Raw genomic sequence first — 25,071 nt, forward strand, 5'->3', positions numbered from 1 at the left:
ATAGAAAACACCCCTATCTTCATGGACTTGTGGAACAGGTCATTAATCGCGTTGGCTTTTGTGGGTGTGTGCTAATAGGGGTTTCTCCAAGCAGATATTGAGTGAAGTGATGCGCTATTTCCTGTGATCGTTTTGTACACGTCCGTGGTAGTTTAGTTGCGACATGGCCGGACGACCACGGAAGCTGGTCCTGGAATACATTTGAGAGACAATGTCAGATCAACATCTGGAAGATGAGAGTTTGCGCGAATCATAAATTATGGAAGTCATACGTCATAGCTGACCGCACCTCCGTTGATTAAATTAAAAGCATCACAGTGTACAGTTGATACATGAGCCATTCCAAGAACTGCAGCCAGGGCACTTATCGACAAACAGAAGACTACGAACTTAACATTGTGGGTATAGGATCAGTAGATAACTCGGCACGCCCACAACACAGTGATGGTAATCGAATGTGTAGAAAACTACTTCAGATGATAACTCCTTCATCAACTCACCTACTATTACTCATCCACATTTTGTAAATGCTGGGTGAAGACATGAATTTATGTCCCTTCCCACTACCAGTCCTGTAATCGTGGATTTTTACACTAAGTGGTCTTTTCCGTGCTTACTTTAGAATGAAATACCATCAAAACCGCCGCACTGAATTAAAATCATTGTGTGTGCAAAGTCAAAGCAAGTGTTGACGATCTAAAATGCATAATAGGATTCGTACTAAAGGTGCATTTGCAGATATCTTTAAAAAATCTTTACAACCCCTCCTTAGATTCTTCGGTCTAGTTATCAGTCCAATTACATATCTTAAATTGCCGATTAGCATGATCACTGGTCCAATTATCTATGATTGTTGACATATTGTTGCAGTTCTAGTCGAGTGAGAAAGGAGGTGTAAATTGCATTTCTCGGGGGCACAGCATACTGCCACAGGGTGTGAGCAGACCACCGGCCTAATTTGCGGAGAAGAAAAACTTCCAATTTGTAATGCCATATTTGATTTGACTCAACACCCACTTACAAATGATTGATACAATTATAATTTGTCTACTCTAACTCAGTCACAGGGTAAATCCAGGGGGAGGGGGATTACAGACACAATCAGCAAGAAAGCTACTCCACCAACCAATCACCAGTAACCATCATGATTCATTTGCATAATTCCAGTATGAAAGAAGTATTTTGCTTCCCGTCTCGGTTTTTTATCACTTCATTCCGATATCTGAAGACGCAAGTCACATCTTGATCTGACGCGCGCGGAAGTTACTGAAGGTGGGTACTGTGCCAATTTTACTCTATCAGCTAAGCCTAAGGTTAGGTACACTGCTGATCGACTATTGGTACATTTGTTATCAGAAACTTGTTAGAGTGGATCACTCTTTATTGAGAGCCTGCATGCCCCTTTTCGTAAGACGTAATGCAGCCTTTTTCGTCTTCGTAATCCGTAGGCAGTCGCCCCAAATCAACGTAATTCTTAATCAGTACATTAGCCGTAACGCGTAATTGGGCACTTTCATTCTAAGTAAACCGCAGGCAGTTACCTTTGTGCAACTTAAAGCGTAATCCATACATTACTAGTAAAACGTAGGCTGATTTCAAAATGGTCCAATGCGCAAGCGAGCGCCTCCCGTCATCATGTCCACGCTGAATTTTCCTATCAAAATTCCCTTTAGCATACTGTAGGTAACGTTACCCAGAGCATTGTGCTGAAAGGTAACGCAAGCCTCATATCGTAGTTCGCAATCAGCTCTGAGAATTTAACGTAATTCGTAATCGGCGGCGAAAATTTTGAGTATTCCTTAATCACTAAGCATGCAGGCCCTCTTCATTTAGCTTTTGTCACAAAGCTTTCAGTGTATAACAACGTTACATATCTCCTTTGTTGTATCTTAAAGCTGGTCTATTTCAGTTTCGCCACCCGCTCGCAAAGAGAGAAGCGATTTTTAGATTAAACAAAGGGTATACATGATTTTTGATAAACATTATTGTTTCAGCACTATCCAGCTACAAATGTATTTCCAGTAACCATGGATTGTTCATTTCAACGTCCGAGGTGTTGAATGTGTATGGAATCGCATTTGATTGTTATTTGAATATGATAATCATGTGCAAAATGACTAATAAACTTGTGGAAGTACCAGGGTTATCAACCAAGCCTGATGTGTTCAAAAATTTGTATTTCCCGAGAGCCATAGTAGAATGGAACTCGTTGTCATCAAATACTATAGGCTCTAGGAACATCTTTACTGAATAGCTTTAAAGAACGGTTGCAGTCAGATGTGCAAACGTTAGGTGTGACAGGCCGTTCAGTGTAATGCCTTATCAAGTTCAACGTTCAAGATTGCCTATAAAAACGCGGCTGTGTAACGCCGGCATGACCTTCTAATAAGGGTCACAGTGACAATATGTAATGTCCCCATCTTTCAGCAATGCTTTTACATAAGTCTTGATTCTGGTACATGTTGTATAACGTTATCCAAAACCTCCTTGCGTTATCCAACAAAAATTACACGTTTCGGATTTCAAGTTTGGCGCCAATGTAGCCCATAAACGCCACGCCCACAAGTGCACATGCGCGCTCATTTTGACAGATACATTTGCACTGGTCTGTCTGAGGATCGGCATCGCGCAGATACATGAACACTGACCGTTTTCCCTGTCCTTCCCCAGCCGAATATCACCAACATGCCGGCCTACAACCTCCTTCTGGACTTCCAGGTGGCCCCGACGATCCTAGAAACGTCAGGTAAGGCCCGCTGTCCCCCGTGTTTGTGTGATGATCCCGACCGGCGACCCGTGTTGCGATCCGCTTGTTTTGGAAACAGATCTGATCCTTCCCGCCAATGTTGTCAGTTCGCGGGGTTTCCCCTCCAGGCTCTTGTTTATTTATTTTCCCTATCTATGATTTATGTTTTGTTCCGAAGGTCCCCCATCTTCTTGTACAAAACCTGACGTCTAGACGGGGACAAAAAGGACAGCAATATTATTTTCTGTTGTACAATGTCTACCGGTGTCGCAGAAAGAATTCGTTACACCCCCGTCGCAGACCGGGGTATTGATCAGCTCACCGTTATGTTTTGTAATTCTATATTCCAAATATTCAAAGCATGGATTCCTCTACAATATGCATGGCGAGTTGATTGACGTTTTCATGATGTAGATCGTTTATTTTCAGGTTGCTTGTGGCAATTGTAGTCTGAGCTTATAGGAGTTGTTGTGTTCGGTAGTATGTTTGCGTTTCATACGAGCCGCTCTAATAAAATAAAAACGATATAGGCTTTCTTGTCAAATACAGCTTTTCATGTAAAAATTAGACCGCTACTAAATTGATTATGTCTCAAAATACAAATTGTTTCTAACCATTTATTACAGGCTATTCCTACTAAACACCCTCTTTTACACCTGAACATGATAATGGAATAACCCATATATGCGTTCACCTTTGGCGTTAAATTAGGCCTTTTGTTATAGAGAGGGTTGTTATGTTGTTATGTCGACTTTCCACATTTTTTGCACAAAGCCATCTGGTAGTAAATGCGCCAGACTGTTTAGTGTTTGTGCCATCAATGTCTGGTTTGCTGCAATGTGGCTTTATAATAGAAAAACCAAACATTTAGTTCAGAAAAGTTCCCAATTGTTTTGCCAGGTCATTGATGGTTAATATTGCCATAGAGTTACATAGACAGTATGAGTATGACATTACTATGACCTTCAAAATTATAGCTGGTTGTTGCAAACCATGGTTCGTAAAACTCTTCCGGCAAAACATTTCCGACAGCCCGACATATGCGGTCAAGGACATCATACTGAATATAGCATCCTTGATATGGTTAGATAGTGCAGTACGTGTTTATGCGGACCTTCAAATATGAAAAAAAATTAATACTCAGCTGCTTTCTTAACAGTTGGTTATCTGTTGCGCACATTAATGTCGGTCACTGACAATTGAACTAGCGATTAAACAGTTCATCAGACTGCTTAAACTTGCAGAACTTGTTCTTTTAAGGTGGGATATTTGCATTTGAATGAAGGGGTCTGTTCAAACTGGTACAATTTACCTGCCCAGTGAACTATGTGAGTATATCCCCTCTGGCAGACCTTTTGTCCATGTGAACACAGTAGTGACCTTAGCATTTATCAATGACACCAATAGAGCCTCACTACTGTTTACAACAATAATATTATTCACAGAACCCACACCTTACAGAAAAAGTGGGATCTTTCATCTTCCACTGTCCTGGAAAAAGTCGTCAAACCCAATAAGTTAGAATTTAGTGTCAGTAGTTAAACTAAAGTAACTGTTGTAGAATACTATATTGTTCACTGTCTGTCTGTTCTTTTCATGTTAAATGTATTTGCAATTAACCTACGGGCAAGAACTTGCATTAAACTTCCATTATTATCTGTACTTCTATACTAAGATGACAGTATAAATACATGGATTAAGGTTTTCATCAAACCCCATACATACCCCTATGGCCTGAATTATAAATAGTGCAGCTGTATATATCTGTCCTCTATGTGTGGCATTTGGTCCAACACTACCCTGTGCCATATTGTACTCTCATAAAGGGTTTGTTTATTGTGATCATAAAGCATACAGAATGGAAAGAATTTCAATTTACATTTATCATATTGCAATTGCTTCTTGTGTAATTTAATATTGTATACTGGTATACATTTATGTGCACACTTTACAGGTTATCTGTTTTATCATTGACCTTGAGAAAATTTTTGATAATCTAAGCCAGACTCACTTGATTGTATGCACGCATCATTGTTTTCCTCTGTTTAAAAAAAAGTTAGCAACTATATACTGTAAGTCGTGCAAAGAAGCTGCAAAATGTGCAAATAAATGTCTTAAACTGGAAAAATAATTGGAAAACTAATACTAATGGGCAAAGTCTTTCAAAGTCAAAGAAGAAGATGTGAAGAACTTGAAATAAACAGTTTAATCAATTATTGTTTGATAACGTTATACCAACTGATATACGTCATACATTTCTTTAGGTATCTGACAAGGTAATGAGAACTCAGCATTGTGATGGTTACATGCTGGGGAATTTTTAACAAAGCTAGGATACGTTGGCTGATATATTTTGACTATCCATATTAACACTGCAATAATAAATGTCATTTATAACTAAACCTTGTGTGATTGGTATAGATTCCTCCTTGATTCATCTCAGTGTTGTTCATATTGCAGAGAATGGTAAAGCAACGTCCAACCAGGAGATGCACAATGTGGTGCGGTCCCTGGGACTGCAGGGGCCGGTGTCTGCTGTTACCTTCCAGGACGGAGGAACGTTCGCCGTGTTTCACAATGAAGGCGGCAGGTGAGAAAATACCTCTGTCAGCAGGAAAATACTTAAAGTCTTGAAGTATAGATAGATAAAAAAAATCAAGGAAACTAAGTATCCAACCCACAAAAAATAAAAAAAGGATCCGTTTTATTTACTCCTAGATCTGTGGAGGTGTTTTGTGACTTTATCAAGGTCAAGGCCTGTTTACATTGTATGTTAATAAAGTTTGACAGTTTAAGGGTTCTACATTCAATTCATGATGAAATACATCATAGGCAATGCATTGTTTTACAACGGGGAGAATTATTGCAGTGCAATCACTCTCAGACAGTTGTGAACCCTATTACATAGTAACTGTTCAGTGGTTTCTGAAGTGTATATTACATGCATCCATAGTCACAATGTCCCTTAATTTGTCTTTGTCTACCAACATGTATAACCAAGAAAACAGTTACTCAAGCAACTGGATAGATTTTTCATCTTTTTGCAACTGTCAGACATTTCAGAATCTGAAGGAGGTTTTTGAAGAAATCCCCAAGGGCATGAAGGGCCGTGGCAATTCGATGTAAACCATTTCAGGCACGGGTGCAAGTTTGCATCGCGGACGCAAGATGTAAACCGTTTCCATTCAGAATATACCTGAAACGGTTCGAACCGGTTTACATTTTCAATCATGAACGGGGCCTTAGTGTTCTCTTGTATATACAGTAGAATCCGCTTAACTGCACCACCCATGCATTTGTCCGCGTTTTTGGTACAATTATCCGGCTGGTGCAATTATGCGAAATGCCCAGCTGGACCGCACCACCATGGGCGAGGGGGTGTATTGTTAGTCAGAAACACTAGCATAAAGAAAACAGACGAAATTATTCAGTTATTAACTTTATTTATTGACCCTTTGCTGTAAATAAAGAAATGACTACGAACCTGTTTTGATTTTGCATTCTTTCACTTTTCCATGCGATCTACCGCATTACAACACACATAATGTTACAGGGGAGGCATTCTGAAACATCGTCATACCACTCATGGGATAACAGTTTCTGTGTTACATTACGTAGAGTGCAGTTGTACCGCCATGAAACTAGGAATTGAAACTAAAACTTGGTTACTGATTACGGGTGACCCGCCCGGGACCTCCCATACGATTCCTATCAACGTAACTGTCAATGGAGTCCGCCTTCTTTTGTTACTCAAAACAGTTTTAAACATATTGGCGGTATTGTGCCTTTACACCGGCAGGTATCGGCTCTTTTGTACCGCGTTTGCCGATTTTAGCGCACCTTTTCAGTTAACTTGTGGAGAATTTTTGAAAAAAGTTGGTGCAGTTATCCGGCATTGGTGACCATGCGCGGTGCAGATATGCGGAGTCACTAACAATGCAGTGAATGGGAACCGGTTTTTGGAAATTGGGATTCGGTGCAATTAAATGGAAGGTGCGTTTATCCGAGGTGCAATTAAGTGGCTTCGTCTGTACCTGGATGTCAAACCTTCATCGACATTCATGTGTTAAACCATAGAATCAAGAAATCTATTGATTTTTTTCTCCAGCCATGCAACACTGAGAGTTTATCCCCAAGGCCTGGTGACACTAGATGTTCAACAGTGGGTAGAGGAAGGGGGAGAGCCCAAGATAACAGAAGAGGTAAGTCAACACTAAAAGTTCTTACAGACCAAGTACCTGAATGATAACAATAACTATGTGTTTTTTAAGCAATCAGTTATGTGACAATATCAGACCAAAGTCCACCGAATGTTGTTCATGATAGATTATAAATTACAGTTACTGTGAATTCATTTACTAAATTGCTGTCAGTGGTTTTATTTTGTAGTAGGAGGGAAAAGGAGGTACTTGCATTATTGATAGAAGCAATTCTGTAGTACAGTGTAGTACATGTAATATAAAGGAGACATTTTCTCAATGTCATGAATTTGGGGTAGAGAGGTCGTCACCGCAGAAAAAACGTGAAAATAAAACCATCACAAAAGTTTAAAGATGTACAGTATTCTACTGCTATGGTAGTGAATCCATCGGTTCTTTAAAACAGAATGTTTCCGTTTTTCCCTCCAGAGTTTGAAAGATGTGGAGCAGAAGTTCAGACGAGTCTTGTCCTCCAAGAAGTCCAAAAGGCTGGTGGAGTTTCTCTTTGGTGTGAGACCGGCGACAGTTCCTTTTCTCTCCATGTTTGGTTGTCTAGCAACCGCAGCGTTGTCATAGCAACTGAACAGTGGTGTCCTGTCTGCCATGTCCATGTCCGTGGTGATGTTCAGGACTGTTCCATTTTTAATTCAGGGAGAGTTGGACTACAATCATGTGAATCACAAGCCTATTTTAAAGAAAGCAGTGCCACTCAGCAACCAGCTGAAATTGGAAGTGAATTAAAGGGATTGACTAAGGAAGTTATCTTATTCGTTGTCCCCTCCCCTCCCCTAGCTATGTAAATGGAACTGTCCTGTCAAGGTGTACAATAGAACATGATAAATATTCTATTTAGTGCTATTTTATTTTATTTTATTATGATATTTTAGATATATGTCACTTTAAGTTGTTAGTATTATCAAATTACCAATAGACTCACGATAACTTGATTTTCAATGTTGCAGCTTTCACATTTCGTTTAGATATAGAGTGAATAATCAAATTTGTTTGCATAACTTGCAAGGTTTGCTTTTATTGGTAATGAATCAACATCTCTTCACATAGAAAAGGGATATCTGTTATCTAAGATTTTAACAAAGCAACACTTGAAACAAAGACATTATACACACCCGTTCCCTTCTTAATTCATGGGTGTTCTCATGTACCGTTCTGTCTTTGTCAATTTTACACCTTAAATGCTATTGAGATTATCATGTCCCATCAAAGCAATAGCATAACATCGCATGACTTTAAGTGTAATATGATACATTTCATCTTATACATCATCATGATATTGACACAAGCAAAAACATGGAGTGTTAAGATTCTAGTTTACTTTTCAGACTTCCGTTTATCAAGCGTGGCATGCGGCTGGATCCGTACATCACCACCACCAGTGAACAGATCGTAGAGTACGACTTCGATCGTGTTGTTTACGAGGAAAACTCGCCGTACCAGAACATTAAAATCCTCCACTCACCGCAATATGGCAACTTGCTGCTACTGGACGATGACCAGAGTAAGGACATTTCATATTGATGCAAGTTTTGACTAATTGAATATTATAGGAATTAAAGGCATTGAATATGGTATTATTATATGCCAAATACTCTTATACTCTTCTATCTTCTATCTATCTTCTGTCATGCCATACATTTGTATGTGATGAAAAAATTAACTTAGAATATGTCCACTGCCGGAAAAAATAATTTTGTAAGGGGTAAGCCACTTTTGCAAAGGGTAAGCCTCTGCTGTATCAATGTTTGCATATGTTAATACGTTACTGTCACAGTGACAGTCTTTAAAAAATATCATGCATGTCCTGCTACTCCATCTGTGAATAGTGGAAGGCTAAATGCTTAGTAATCATAAACCTAAATTACATTTTATGTGCCACTAGATAACCATGTAGTTGATTCTGTAAACTTACAATGCCTTAATGCAACATACATTTGCCACAAAAACACTGAAGGTGTCCATATCATCATTTTTCCCTGTGTTAAATAACAATATAGACCGATACATTCAAAACTTGTTGTCAATGGTTGTTACTACAGATTTGGCTGAGAGCGATGCGGCCTACACATACGCCATGACGGGAAACGGTCGCGAGGACTTCATGAACAAAGACGTCCTGATCCTCGGGGGCGGCGACGGCGGGATCCTGTACCACCTCCTCCAACAGAACCCCAAGTTTGTCACCATGCTGGAGATATCCTTTCTATATGGAGCTAATCGTACACTGTAAAATGTATTCAAGTTTGCATGGTTTTTGTTTCGCGGTAGGGAGAAAATGGAGTGTTTGCGGTGGTTTTAAGTTTGCATTTGAGACAATAGTAGACAGCTAGGAGGGCAAAACTTTCGCGGTGGTTCACGGCGAAGAGCTTACCACGAAAACCGCCAACATAAAACCACTGCAAACATTTCTGCATTTGCAGTAACAGTCCAATCTGGTGGGGCAACCACCTGGCACAAGCCACATAAAAACAGTCCTGTCCCTTTTTACCTAGTTAACCCCACCCTGTCCTGTAGCCTCAGCAACCACCTGCCTTCAACAACCATTTCCCCCTTGAGTGGTTGCTGAATCCAGGGTTGATTTTTAAAGAATTGTCCATTCTTCTCTCAACCTCTCATAATGTAATTGTCATTCATTCCCAGAAACAAACCTTATTTGAATGAGTAACAGATTAGATTTAAGAAAAAGGTGAAAAGAAATTCCCACAGTGTTGGTGTTCTATTGATCACCTGAGGCATATTGTGCCCGGAATTTTAAAAAGCCTCTTGGGTTCCTCAGGGGTATTTCCAAACCATCACGCAAGATTTTCACTGCAGTCATGGTTTGTCATATAAACCCCATGGTGTGCCGTGACTGGTCAGCTTTTCATGCAGCAGTAACACCTATATAGGCACATCTGGCCTTCACATATTCTCATTGTCACTAACTACAATTAATGAGTGTTTTCAATGGGGAACCAGCTCATTCATGGTCAGTATCATTCTGACTCAAATAACTATAACACCTGTTCTGTACACCTAACATCTGTCAATGATAAGCCAATCAAAGTGAATGTGGCATCTTAATAGCCTCAGTTCACCGCCAAATCCTGTGTGTGTTTAATGTTACGCTTCAAAAGTCTGCTTGAATATCGGTCCATTCATTCAGCATCTTTACATGGCAGACAACAGCAGAGGTTGACAGTTTCCATTGGCTGACTCAACAGATGTGTAAATGATGCGGCTCCCTCTGCATCCTCTGTCCATCAATCATCCCCAGCGATGTGTCAGACCATATATTTCTCCATCTGGGAAATGGATGGGATAGCATCTTTATTGGTTTTGCCAATTTTACTAGCATCTGTTTGGGATAGTCGGCCATATCTTCTTTTACGCCACTTTGATTTGTTTTGGAGTGATTGCTCTCCTGATAATGATCCTATTATTGATTATAAAGGTGCAAAATGTTATTAACACCATATCATGGGAGGGGGGTAGGACAATGAAGGGTTTTGTCATGTTGCTTAAACCATTCTGTCTATTCTCATGTATTTCTTTAATCTTACTTTTTCTCAGTAATAATTGTAAAAAAAATCAAAACCTTGATTCAAGATGCATAACTGTTGAAATTAAACACTTCAGGCTTGAATGATCCTCATTATTTGCATGATAACCACAAATTCAGTTTGATTAGTACAGTTCATACACTGTAGTATTGCCATGATTTGATACCTGGAGCTGGTTACACTTACACCCCATGATAACATTAGCCTATTTATACTGTTTTATCAATTTTGAAAATTCCAGATTTTACTAAAACTGAATCCACAATTGACAATACCATCATCATATTTCAATAAATAGGGCCCTCTTATACAAAAAATGATTTGATAACAGGGAATCACCGTTTTATTAATTACCTTCAGATGATTCAGTAGCTAGAACAAACCTTCTATTCAATGTAACTTAGACATGAGCATGACATACCAAACAGCAGGGCTGTAAATGGCCTATACGACATGGTTTTTGATATCCATGCCTCCTCTCAGTCTTCCCAAATTGGTTCTCCCATGAGGTAATGGCTTTTGAGTCACGTGTGCAATTACTGATCTGTTAGCCTCTTTGGAAGGCTTACTGAATTATGGCCAGTCTTTATTACCTAAAGTGATAAAGTGACAGACAGACTCAGAGTATGTTTCTGACTACAGTGTTGCAGTTTACATCAAGTCAACTAAAACCTGTACTCAAGGATGAAAATGTCTAGGGATAATTGGAAATAAGACTAAAAAGTTGATGATAATAATTTATCACCAATAGATTAGATCTAAAACATGCCATACCATTAAAGATTATACAGCAGGACTGTCATTCTTTTAATTGGGAAGTCTTAATTATTTAGTGTAAAATGACTAATGTTATATCGTTGTCAAGTGTCCACTGATTATTACTTGTAGTAGATTACCTCACCTTGGTTCTAGAAGGGATAAACCAGTATGTGTTAAGGGGAGAGTACATAACACAAATACTGTTATTTTGATTCCCCACCCTTTTTTTTCATTTTCATGCCACACTTAGCATAAAAGATCTACCGGTAGATGATGGTAATGTTACTATACCTTGTGCATATGTTTTCAAAATCCTTGCCACAAATAGACATGTAAGCCCCGCTCAGAGTTAACAGCGACATTTTCTGCTGGATATTGTAATGCTGATGGGGTGCCAGTCTTCTAGATCTGCTGATAGTAGATATTGCAATTCCCAAGAGACCTCAGGTTTAGATTATCAGTCCACACACAAAAAATGGTGCATATTCCTACTGGCATACAAATGTACATGTTAAAGACAGTGCATTGAATGAGAGGAATAAAATTGAATCTTTACTACTGGATAGATACATTTGTAAACTTGAGTTTACAAAATGTATTTATTCAGCATTAAATATTCAATTTTATTCCTCTTTTCCTGACCTGGATGTCTAATATTCACAAACCTAGTGCATTGGATGCTTTATTGTCATGTACAATGTCCTAGTATTTTTATAGATACTCCAATGATTTTCTTCTTGGAGATGTTATGATTATCAATATCATCATTTTTATATCGTCAAGAATACCCACCTTTAGTTTTATAAAAATATATGCAGCTACAATTGTAGATTACAAACACAATGAGAAGCTGGACAATGATTCACAATTAGATTCATTAGCTATTCTTCCATTCATAATGTCCTAATTCAATGGCAACATCTGCCTGCACGCATATTCAGCATGCCAGAACTGATTAAACCTGGTGGCTGCAGGCATCAGGGCAGCAGTCAACACTGTGCTATGAGGGGTTATTAGAACAAGTCAAGATTCTGTGGGGAACATATTAACATTACAGAAATCATCAATAGTCGCAAGTTTTAACTGAAATATTCCCAGCTACAAGTTTAGAAATCTATTTAAAAAATTCTACATTGATGTTTTAAGTTAATGTTTAGTCTATTGGGCTTGATGACTAGTCACAAGTCTAACTGAAATATTCCCAGTTACAAGTTTAGAAATTGATTTAAAAAAGACTGCATTCATCTTTCATATTTTAAGGTAATGTTTTTATTAGGCTTGAAGAATTGTAATCACCTTTCATGTCGGACTCAAGACATTTTGTACATCTCCAAGGTGTATTTAATCTGCTCCTCTAGCTGATAGATATTTCAAGTGTCCTATCCACATGACCTGTTCTCAGAGCAATGACATAATCTTAATGCTGGAGTGAAGCCATGATAGAGTATCCATGCCACTGGCCTGTGCAGTGAACGGTATTTCCTCATTACTCAGGAAATTGCCTATCGATCCACAGCTCTTATAATGCTTTGTAGTAGCTCTGAGAAATAGGATTCTCTAATCCCAAAGTGATACAGATTCTGATTTAGGGCTGAAAAAGTCATTTGGTTCAAAAGACAAGATCTAAGGCACAGCGTTTACGTGTGTCTCCAGGTGTGGCAGTCTGTAAATTGTGTTTTTGTCCTATAATGCCTTCAATCCACACTCAGGTTTTGATGTATTGGAATTCCTTACAAAGCTAATTTCAACAAGCTACAGTGATTCCAGTGTTACAATTGTATTACTAAATGATTCACTGGATTCCCATTACATTAACCTTGTCTGCACTAACACCACATTTGTTGAAGGCCAAAATAAAATGCTGTTCTTGGTTCCCTGTATGAGGCATGGAATATTGTGCTTTAAAAACATATACTTACAAGTTATAACTCCACAAGGGTACATAATTTCACCACCCTGAAAAGCTATGATACGTCCAAACAGATCTCCAACCCAACATCCCCCAGTATAATGTTCTCCTGTATATCTAAACTGTGCATATCCGGGGGGTACTACACTAGAGATCTCTCAAACCCACTGTTTTTAAAAGTGGCAGATTTATGTAACCCGGCAGATTAATGTTAATGGAACTTACTTGTTGCTACCACTTTGAAACCTATTTTAAGAAATTCAAATCATTAGGATCGACATTTCATTTATTAATTTATTAACAATAAATAAATCAATATATTTTGAAATCCCTTCACACAGGTAGAGTTCACCAATAAAAAAAGGTCATTTCCGCAGCAGTGGTAGTTAACATTCCTCAGTCTTTACGGCAAAATATCTCGATAGAAGTAACAATTAGTAGCTGACTATCCAGTAGAAAATTCCTTGACTGCACCTCACATAGACCAGATGGTGATAGATGCAGCGACGAAGTACCTCCGGGGGATCTGTCACGACTGCTTCGACTCTCTCAGCGGAGACAACTACTTGGTAAGCTGGAGTCATCCTGTATTGTTAGATTACATGATATAAAAGCAATAATCATTTCAAATCATCATTAGTAGATTATGACTGAAAGCCAAATTGAAGTACTTTGAAATATCAGCTTAACAGATCGGTGCAAAAATTGCTAAAGTTATGGTAAAAGGATGAAACTTGGCAGAAAAGTATCATGGCACATAAGCGAAAAATGAAACTATTTCTTTAAAGGAAAATTGTTTTCTTAGCAACTGTTGCTAAGAAACATGCCTTTCAAATTGGCCAACCTTGAAAATGTTAAGTACATACTCAGAATCCATCATACCGCATTTCATGCTTTTACCACATTTTGAGCAATTTTAGCTAACGTTGGGTAACATAAATTCGCCATTTTTCCGATAATGGTTGACTGAAATCAATCTAGCAGAACAATAAACCATCCTTTTTTTCTATTATTCTGTCAGTATCATGTACTATCTTTGCACTAATCACATATATGGTAGATTTTGTCTCTAGTCGTGCTGACACCATAATATTTCAACTTGAAACTACCGTCCGCCGCACGCACAATGACGGTGTTGTCGGACAAGTGTGAACATTATTTCGGGAGAGAAGATTCGTCTTGAATATCTTACCGCTAATTACATTTATACAGTAGCTATTTGTTGCATCCTTGGCTTGAGGAGAGTGCTATGGATATAGACGTGTCCAAGTAAAAAAAAATACACGAAAAAACGGCCGTACCGCACACATCAGGCCAGTTCGGGAACATCCCGTTTGTTGAGTCGGTAGAACGTCACTCAAACTCGATCCCCACCGTCATGGCAACGTGTAAATTATTCATGGGAAGTTAGCTGGATGCCGTAGCAATGGTTATACTACTATGCCCATGTGTTCCTTGTTGTGTTAGGAGCAAACTTTGAGGAAAATATCTTCCTCAGTCCACTATCACACACAACATTTAGACAAAAAAGTGTTCCTCACAAACCTTTGTCGTCTGCTTGACGACAGGATTCTGGGTAATGATATGGCGGCGGGAAAATACACGTGCCGTAGGTTGTAGCAACAGAGAGGAGTTTTGATGATTGATCACACTTAGAATCCAGTTGAAGGTTAGCAAAAGAGATTGTAATAAGTTGTCTTGTAAATAATTGTGTTTAGCAGGCAGGAGATGTGACATTTGTCTTATAAACCAGCCGACAACCATGTTGTGTAATTCTCCCAAGAAGCCCTCAGACTGTTCCAATAAGGGACGGAGAGTTTTTGACCTCGTCGCCTTCTAATGCATGCTTATCGAAGCTTTTCAGACAGTGTTCTGAATACGTTTGTCTGTCAGGTTTGCATTTCTAGCGGTATTACTTATGTTGCATCTAACGTAACATGACCTATTTACGTGCAGAACCTATTTACGTCCGGTTTGGCTCATGTCCACATGTCGCGGTGTATTATGCCGAAGCCTGTTCTCATGAGCAATAAAGAACATCGTAAGTATGATCCTTAGCCATCTCTTTAATTTTTGCACAGCAAAACATAATGGCCATGCGTTTACCACGTGAACGCCACGTGCCGCGCATGGGGGGGAAATTTACAGATAAACATTTTTTTTTTTTCCATCGCGTTAAGCAAGTGGCCGGACAGACGTAGTGATTTTACTATCATTTGTCTGCAGACTACTTTGGACAGTTACTGTACATTTTGTTCTGGTCTATGTTCTTCAAGCATAGCGCTAGAAGGGAAAAGATTCAGAAGTGGACGATGATAGGTTACCCTAGCACAATCCTTCATCGTGTACCTCAGTATAAATACATGCTCGCACGGCGTTAAACAGGCGGAGAAAAACTTACAGACCATGCATTTTCTTTTTAGAAGAGCTGACATTTCTGCCCATGGGTTTGAAATTTGGCTCTGTCCGCGCGGTTTTAAGATAAATACGTTTTGAATAAATCGGACGTTAATCGGTCATGTTACGTTAGCACATATCCCTAGATACCCCGTTTTCGAAAAATCGCGAATTTAAGTACCCCGCTAATTTATGTTACCCAACGTTATATTTTGCACAAATAACTTTTTTTTTTTGACAATTTGATGACATCTCAATAGCACAGCAATACTGACAATGGTACTGCAATCATTTACAATAATCAACAAGGCCTTTTTATTATGACAATGTTTCTCAAGTTCTGTTTTCCATTTTAACTGGTATCACAAAAAAATGGCCGATATAATGATGATGATGAACATCCTTCTGCAAAATTTGTAATTCCCCTAGTTTCACCTCTCCTCTATTTTCATTCATTTTAATACACCAACTTTGTAAAAAGTAATTCGCCAGTAACAAGTTAAAAACCCAGAGATGATCCATTTACATGTTGGACTGTTTCTCTCTCCAGGTTCGTGTTGAGGACTGTGTACCAGTGCTGGAACAGTACGCACAAGACGGCAAAACCTTTGACTACGTCATCAACGATCTCACAGACATTCCTATATCCCAAGAACCTACAGGTAGGGAAGACACTCCGACTGTATTCCTATATAATTTTGTTATTAAGAAACAAACACAATACAGAATTCAATTGAATAGAAATGACATAGGAGGCTTTCACCAAATTACTTAGTAGTTAAAGAAATTTGGAAAGTAAACACAGTGTTAAACAAAAGACACTTTGACATGTATTTTACATTGGTACTGAGTTTCTTATCTGCAGTGAGTTGCTAGTTTATGACTTGGAGCACCTGTAACGTAGGTGTTGGCATCCATCCCAGACTTTTGATATATGTACCACTTACAAAACACAAGGGCATCTATGTACTCTTTATCAAAGCAAGTTTCTGATTGTTTCACATGACCTACGTTAAGCCCATGAATTGTAAAGGCATCAAGATGGCACATGTAACTTTCTAATACATGTCGAGTCCCTTGTGGTCATATCAAATACATTTTGTACATAACAGCACTGTGAAGAACCCTATCTGTACCTCTGCCATGACTGATAGAGCTACAGTGTATAATCCCTTGGTTGCTGTGACTGAGTGAACATTGTGACCCTGCCGTCCATCATTCGTTCTGTGTGGTACTCAGCATCAAACCCATGAGAGGTTACCCCTACAATTCACCAGCAGCACTGTCTCTGCTGTAAGCATGGTTGAAAGGTATCTAATACCATTAAACTGGGAAACAGCATCTAAAAGGGCAGTGGGAGCGTGAAGGGTCATTTCTTTCAGGGCTAGCTGCTAGGCTGAATCGTCCTAATTGCTTTCATCTGAATTTAGATTAAAGACCTTTAGGTATTCTTCAGAACTGTGCGAATCTAAATTATAGGATGACCTACATTACAGTTAATTCCTTTCCATTTTTCTCATGTTTGAAGAACATGCACTTAGTGAAATGCAGCTTAGGTTACTACAGACTGTCACAGTGCAGACTGGTTTGGACTAAGGTATTCTTCAACACATGTAATAGGAAATCCTGGTCATTCCAATTTAGTACAGTGCAGAAAGAACACAGTAACAGCAGATTAGCTATTTTAGCTGGCAGAGAATTTTACCTTGCTATTGTTACCAGAGTTTGAAGTTACATTTGCGATAAAAAAACAATTATTGATAACAAGTATAGAGTTCCTGTAGGTTTTTCATCATGGGTTAATCAAGAAGAACGGGCTGTAGCCTTTTTTCTAGCACTGAATAAAACACAAGAAAATCAATTGCAATTCCAGCATGCACACCCCAGTGAGTAACTGTTTGTGAGTTCTCAATTTTTCAGCCTAATCCAAGTCAATTTTGTCCAACCCTAAGTGGATTACCCTTCATCTAATAAAGACCAGCCAGAGAGCACATGAACAACTCCATATAGATGTAACAGATAGTGATGTCACAAGATGTCATCCTTTTATCAGGTTATCTGCTGCTCATGTAATTCTTGTGACTGTGCAATGGTTGCTGTTAGAAGACATCTGAATATCATCTATAGGTTATTCCAAGGTTGGAAGGCATGAAAAATTCTAACCCCCCATGTGTTCAGCACCAAGGACAGGCCCTGTCTTTGAAGTTTTGCAAAGAAAGGGATTTTGTTGGTCTTTCAGCCTGGTATAATGGTGTATAATTCAATACTTGGTTGTTACATAATCTGTAGAGTTTACACACAAGGTACCTCTAGCACATATGCTTGGTAAGTAGAATTCTAAGATACATTCCTTTATTTCTATTTACTAGTTTGTAGTTGGCCGTACGAAAGTTGCTTTTTCTTGCGTCAATATAGCTAAGTTTCTATTATCATTTTCCTCTTTGTAGAATACTAAAATTAGGGGAAGTTACTGCAATTCTTTTCTAGTTACAAAATTAATACAAACCTTCAGGTTGTATTTGGCAGCTGTAAAGCCAAATTATTAAGATTAAGTCATGGTTAACCTTTAGCACACTGAAGTAGCCATTTGGCACCCAATTCCTATTGTTTACAGAGTTAGGCAGCAGGGAGATGGCTAAAATGGTTATGTACATAATGCTTGCAGCCCCTAACAGAGAAAGAAAGTCTGTATGATAAAAAAATTAGAGAAGTATATGTACATGAATTGACTTATTAATGATTTCTGGAATTATTGGCAAAGTCAACATTCATTTAAGTTACAGATACAGATACAAGTATTTATGAATATATCACATGGACATCCACTTCAGAATTAAATGCAAAAAAAAGCAACTTAACTATGGCCAACTACAAACTAGTAAATAGATATAAAAGCTAAATATTAGCATTCTACTTACCAAGCATATGTGCTAGAATTCCTAGTGTACAAAATCTACGTATTTCATGACAACCAAGTATTGAATTATTCACCAGAATATCCCAGGCTGCAAAGGATACAAAAATTTCCTTCATTGCAAAACCTCAAAGACAGGGCCTGTCCCTAGTGCTGAATGCGTGGGAGTTAGAATGTTACATGCCTTCCAGCCTTGGAATTGAATTACTTCTGCCTCATCCAATCATTACAGATGCTCTTTCCCTGGGAGACTATCCTGCACCAAAATATGCTGCGTCAGGCTATATTGTAGATTACCGCGGGCCCACCATTATATCCCTAATGACTTTGTAGCAGAAGCTATTTTGGTAGATTGGCTTGTAGGCTCTGCCGTAGGAATTTCCTGTTACCAAATCACCAGTTCTGACTGTTCAAAATGAAGTGTGGCGGGTCTTAAAATGTGTGCAGACATAAAGATTAACTCTGACATTTAGTGGTTTAATGTCATGATAGTGCATGTAGATTCTGAAATTGACATGTGCGTCATTTGCAAGTACATGTATCTGTGCTTCAATGAAAGTGTACATCGTCACTAATTTTATAGATTCTATAATCTATCAAATTTAACAATTTTCTTTTTTGAGGTTTATTGTAATTGTAGCCAAAAGTTGACATTAACATTAGTTTTAATGCTGGCAGCAGTACTTTCAATGTGAAAATGCACTCTGCTGTTATCTATTTGGACATTGAGAGTTATTCTTCCTCTTCTTGAATAATACAAACATCATGACTGAACATTTGATAATCGTTATTGAATACGTTGTACTGGATATTGTGTCAACTGATCTTTTGGATGTTCATTTTATCAATAAGCTGATAGAAATACAGTGGGGATCTGATGGGAAAAATTGTTTGCCAGTGATTTCAAATTAGAATTTAGCTGCCAAATCACTTTAGATAGCATGAGAACATGTCCTTGGTAAGTACTTATTGCAAATCCCTCTCTGTACTTGCTAATGGAATTTTTCTGGGTAACATTTGTTTTATCATGTCATTTTCAATTTAAGGCAAGATCAGATAGATTCTGTGGTTCTTGAGTGCTGAAAATCGGAAACACAGAAATGCTTGTTTGTTGCATTCTACAAAAGACACATAGATTTGTGCTATGTAGTCACAGGCCGTGACAAGGTTGAAAATTTTCCTTTCTATTTTAAAACTTGTTACACCAAAGAGATGCTGGTTTCCTTTCACATTTTTTTTTATATTAATAGTTAGTGATGCAAGGCAAGAATAGAATTATGAAGCCTTATACATGTAAATGTAGCTGATTCAGAGGAATGCACATATTACAAGGCATCCAGTGGTAACCACAGTAGAACATTATGTAAAATGGATTAATGCTGTCTGTGTCAGATGTGTGCCTTGGGGAAGAGTTCTGTTCTTTTCGTGTTGCCATCAATTCTCAGACCCTGCAGTCAGTGCTTGTCTATCAAAATGTAACTGAAAGACCACAAGATTCACAGGTGAACATGTGAAGGGTGTGAGTCATGTTTACCTCAGTAACCATCCAGATGGAACCTCTCCAGCCGGAATCCAGTGGGATGGATCCCGGCCCTTTTTACGTTTATGTTATTGATAATAATAATGATGATATATAGTACCTGTGTGTTCCCTTGCAATCAGCCTTCATGCATGAGTTTGTAAAATAAATTATGATTGATACTTACCAACGATAGCAGATTGAAAAACCTAATATAAGAATTGAGTCAGACACACTGACTACAAAAGATAAGCTATCAGTAAAATTACAATGCAGCTCCTGCCCTCAAACAACAGGCGCTAATTGCCTTACTAGCACACAACCTTGTCTTGACTTTGTCTTCTATTGAATCATCCTATATTGTCTTCACCTCGTTAACATGTATCAATTTACAGTTCTGGTATAAAACCTGGTTCTCCAGTTCTTTCCTTTAGTCACTGACGAAAGACAGCGGATCTTTTCTGAAACATCTGTCAAAAATCATATCCAATTGCTTGAGTACCTGTTGAGTAACTGTTTTTGGCGTACAATACAGTTTTTTCCCTATCTGCAGAAGACACGTGTGACCTTCCCCAGAAGATCCTAGACTTGTCTCTTAAGGTGTTGAAGAAGACGGGGAAGTACTGGACTCACGGCGCCAACACCAACAACGTTCCGCAGAAGTTCGAGGAGCAACTCAAGCACCTTCTTCCGCCAGTCGACTTCTTGAAGGAAGTGATTGCCATCCCATCTTACCACGAACTGTATCCTTTCTTTTTTTAACCTTTAACACACTGAAGTAGCCATTTGGCACCCCATTCTCTATTGGGTACAGAGTTAGGAAGTGGGGGGAAGGTTAAATCATGAATTTGGCACAAGATATCAGTGATGATTATGCTATGAATTCACAGCCAACAGTATTTAAAGTATTTTGAAAGAAGTCAACCGACAACAGTAAAGACTTTAAAGGATTTTAGGGATATTGGAGATTCTTTTTACACAACCAGTAAATCTCATCTGCTGACAATTCGGTGTCTGTCAGACACCTTCCTCAGAGCTCCTGGCAGTACTGCTTCTCACTACTATAAGTAGCCAAAGTATGTGTGTACATACTTATAGCATTGAGAAGCAGTACTCCAGTCAGAAGCTCTGAGGAAGTTGTCTAACAGACACCGAAACGTTAGCAGGTGAGAATTACTGGTTGTGTAAAAAGAATCTCCAATATCCTATGGTCTACCAACCTAGCTGAGGAAATTATTTTCGGAAACAGTAAAGACTATTTTAATCATATCTTGTCTGTTAACCTTCTTTATGCATAGGTCACTAAAACTGGACTGTTAAAGATAAAGTTGGCAGTGGCCTAGGTTATGTCATATCAAGTGATTTGTATATCTAATGACAAGGTTTGTTTTTAAACTGACGAGCAAAGATCCTTAACCACCCCTCCACAGCTGGGCTTTCTACACCATATGGAAGGCATCTTAGAGAGAGAAATGACTTGAACTACCAGACTACAGTTTACTAACATTTTACCATCAGAAGATGCTAGAGTTCAACAAAACCTCCGTAATCTTTAAGTATTTGTCAGTAAATTTAAGCACAACTGTGTTCATCATCTAGGCATTGGGTGATATGTAGCAACAGAAACATAGCTTATCATTATCTGTGAATTCTTAGGATTAAGTGATAGGGAGGGTGCAAGAAGTTTTCTTGCCAATGGCTTTGACATTTTACAAAATGATGTTTCTTATTTCTTAGGTATGTCATATTTGTCAGTTTCGGGGTCATGCACATTTCTACACCATTGGGTGAGGGAAAATCTGTTTTTGCCATTATTAATTACTTGGAAATAGAATTGCATTACTTTTGAATCCCCTCATCTGTACTGCAGATAGAACATTAACAGTAAAATTAGAATTCGTGTGCATTCAGGAAAACATCATAAGTGTTTAACCCACTAGTTCAGAAATACAGTTCCAAAGAGGGCTTGTAGAAGTGCTGTGTAACAGTACTAGTGTATTCCTACCCTACAGCAGAACACAATGTTCATCTCTTAAACTATGCACAACATTGTTGATTATCAGCACTGTTCAACTGTAACATTCACATATTATGCATGTTCATGGTGTCAACAGTGGTGAAATGTTGTCAACACAAGCATTCACACTTTTTTTTTTACTTTCCACTGTTTGTATATGCTAATACATAACCAGAGAACAAAGGTGAAATTTCTAATTGCCTCCAATATGCTTTGTGCATTCAGAATGTGTATACCACAGTGTTATACCAGCAAGTTTTTATTATGAACATTTTTTTTTAAATTCTTTAACCAGGCAAATGCAGTTTGGCCAAATACTGTCAGGTGGGATATTCAACAGACTTGCACTGGCTGTGTGTTTAGTTAGAACAACAATTTTATATATGGACAATGTTTTAATATTGATTATGTATGAAATTTAAACATTTTAACTTCTTAGTCTTCATCTGAAGGGTAGTATTAGAAAATGATGTAAAGAGCCTACGATAAAGCTAGCAAATAAAGCTAGCAGGATTATTATGTTTTGCATAAAGGCAAATTAATGGGCAAGTTATGGCAATCAAAAATAGAATATGCACAGACTGTGTATTATAGTTGGGAAAGGCCTACATGGCCTGGGTTTTTAGACTTGTTCTGAAGTCGAGAGGAGGGAACTTTTGGTGGACTTTTAGCATAAACTACTGAATCAGATGCAGAAGCAATACCACACTGTTGTGGGCAAACAACTAGCCCAATGTGTAGACATATTTGGTCGTTCTTATCCGTTTTATATGATAGACGTAAAAAATTAAAGATTGGTATTAAAGGTATAAGGTATTAGTTATATTATTTACCTTTTCAAATAATTGTTTTGGTGAAGATACAACTCTAGGTAGAGTTACTCTTGGTCTATGTTTCTTTTTACAACAGTTGTAAGTATTGAATTGTATTTGAAAGAAAGATCTTGCCAGAGTGACCAGACTGTTTACCGCAGCTGTTTATATTGGATTAGCATGGATTATAAAGCCATAAGATGCTACTACTTAACATGTTGCAAGGTTTTCACTATGCACTAAACTCTTACCTGTACTTAGATCAAAGGTGCATGCAAGTGCATGTACCTACATTCATTACACAAGATACATGTATATATATAAATATATATACATATATATCCCACGTGTTAAAGGGGAGCTGCATGGGGTAGTACAATATAAATGTTGTCTAACTTTTATGCATGGGAACTTGTTCAATGTTATATGAGAGACTAGTAGCGAACCTATGTCAGCATTAACTTACACTTGAAAATCTTTAAAGCAATAAATAAGGCGTATGGCAGTGGTCTTTACTGTGGCATGAACAATTTAGCCACATTAATGCAGATATGAAGGCAAAAATTATAAGGTATGCTTGATGGAAAACTGTTTGCAAATTGTTGCAGAAAATTATTTTGAATTGAAGGTAAGCTATATATTAGACTTCCGCCTTCTATGTTAGTCTTTGCGGCTTGTAAGTACTGTAACGCAGTGAACAGTGTTGACTGTCGGCACCCATCTAGTTTGGTGAGCTTGCAATTGGTTGGACTTAAAGTGCAACGTATAATGTTACATTGACTTTCAGATGACAGATTTTAAATGAATATGTTATGCTTTACACAGTGATTGTAAATTTTTACCTACTTCAATGCAAAATGAAGTGCTTCAATGCAGTATATTTGGCTGTTGAACAGTATTTTGTCTTTTGAACTTGTAATCTAACACCAGAGTCAGGGTGGTTATTTTATAAATGTTTGCATTTTGTTGCTTGCAATTTTTTGCCCATTGGCTCAAAGTCTATATTCTATGGTGCAATTTGTTTCTTGTCTTACACATGCAATTCATCTAAAAGGATATCTTTTATTCATCAATTCAATTTTGATGCATGTATGTCTAAAGGAATTGCCATGTTCAGACAGCAGCTAGCTACAAAGTTGGCTACCAAAGCTCCATGGAAGACTTATTTTTGCTGCTGCTAATTTCATTACTTGTAAGTTCATTCTCTTGAGGGGAACATGCAATACAAAATGTACTTGTTTTGCAGTAAATTACTGAAAATATCTATGGGTTGTTGATGACATGAAACTGAGATTTTCTCATAATAAAAGAAGGCTTACACAGGGCATCTTTGTCGACTGGTCTTTTAAAGTGATGAGTGTATGTTGTTATATGAGCCACACCACCTTGCAGCTCTCATATGAAGTATGTGATGCCCCCTATTAGTTATCAGTCAAACTGCAGTGAGATATAATACTGTAATATATTCAGGTTTTCATTAACGTAATTTACCCATTGAGATGAAGACTTAGAAGAGTCAGGGCAAAAGCGAAATAGATGTTATTTCAATTGAAACATGGAATGTTATCATCTTAGTGAGTTCGGTTGCATTTCTTTAGTTTCGTGTATCTACATGTATTGTGTATCAGTGTCAGTTTTCGAGATTCTGTGTTCCCATATGCATATAGAAATGCTAAAATCAAAATACAGACAATAGCCACCACACCATTGTTATCCTTCATACAATGAGCAACAACTAGGACTGTTGACGCCTCCGGGTTTGTAATAGCTTCTTGAAACGTTTGGGGTCTGATCATGTAGTCTTGTTCATAAGACCAAATATACAATGGTGTGCAACACTGAACTACTCTAATAAACTATTCTTATCAAACCAGAACATCATAAAGTACAACATCTTAGATATAACATTTTCCTTAAAACATGCTTTAGCTAACAGCCCCAAACACATGGATATACATTTATTATGCTGATACCCATCATGGCACTTACTGCTCATTAGACATTATATAGGACACACTGACTTGATCTTATGGATAATATCCTTTAGACACCTAAAAACTGATACGAGCGTTCAAAAAAGGAATGAGAAATGAAGCCAATTTCTTAGTCACGAAGGTTGCAAAAAAATTCAACAAGAATCAAATCAGTCAAGCGGCTCTTATATTGTACCGTTAAGCAATCCACGCACCTTACAGTATTTTGGAAGAAAATTGGATGTTGATTGATAAACACACAAAAATAC

The 25,071-nt window shown here is 38.0% G+C and overlaps 1 protein-coding gene across 3 annotated transcripts; it reads left to right on the forward strand.

Moving 5' to 3' along the window:
- The first annotated feature begins 1,157 nt into the window (after positions 1 to 1,157).
- On the forward strand, positions 1,158 to 24,154 carry LOC136433178 (spermine synthase-like). 3 transcript variants are annotated; one of them, XM_066425108.1, is made up of 11 exons: positions 1,158 to 1,272; positions 2,671 to 2,746; positions 5,207 to 5,336; positions 6,855 to 6,948; positions 7,375 to 7,433; positions 8,286 to 8,461; positions 9,000 to 9,154; positions 13,650 to 13,739; positions 16,118 to 16,229; positions 20,536 to 20,743; positions 21,431 to 24,154. In XM_066425108.1, the coding sequence occupies exons 2-11, from the start codon at positions 2,686 to 2,688 to the stop codon at positions 21,462 to 21,464; spliced, it is 1,119 nt and encodes a 372-aa protein (XP_066281205.1). In that variant the 5' UTR covers positions 1,158 to 1,272; positions 2,671 to 2,685; the 3' UTR covers positions 21,465 to 24,154. The 3 variants fall into 3 exon arrangements, with proteins under 3 accessions (XP_066281205.1, XP_066281197.1, XP_066281211.1); XM_066425100.1 differs by lacking the exon at positions 1,158 to 1,272 and having other exon boundaries at positions 2,576 to 2,746; XM_066425114.1 differs by lacking the exon at positions 1,158 to 1,272 and having other exon boundaries at positions 2,576 to 2,746; positions 20,554 to 20,743.
- Positions 24,155 to 25,071: the final 917 nt, after the last annotated feature.

This window comes from Branchiostoma lanceolatum, chromosome 1 (genome assembly GCF_035083965.1).
Source record: "Branchiostoma lanceolatum isolate klBraLanc5 chromosome 1, klBraLanc5.hap2, whole genome shotgun sequence".
NCBI lineage: Eukaryota > Metazoa > Chordata > Leptocardii > Amphioxiformes > Branchiostomatidae > Branchiostoma > Branchiostoma lanceolatum.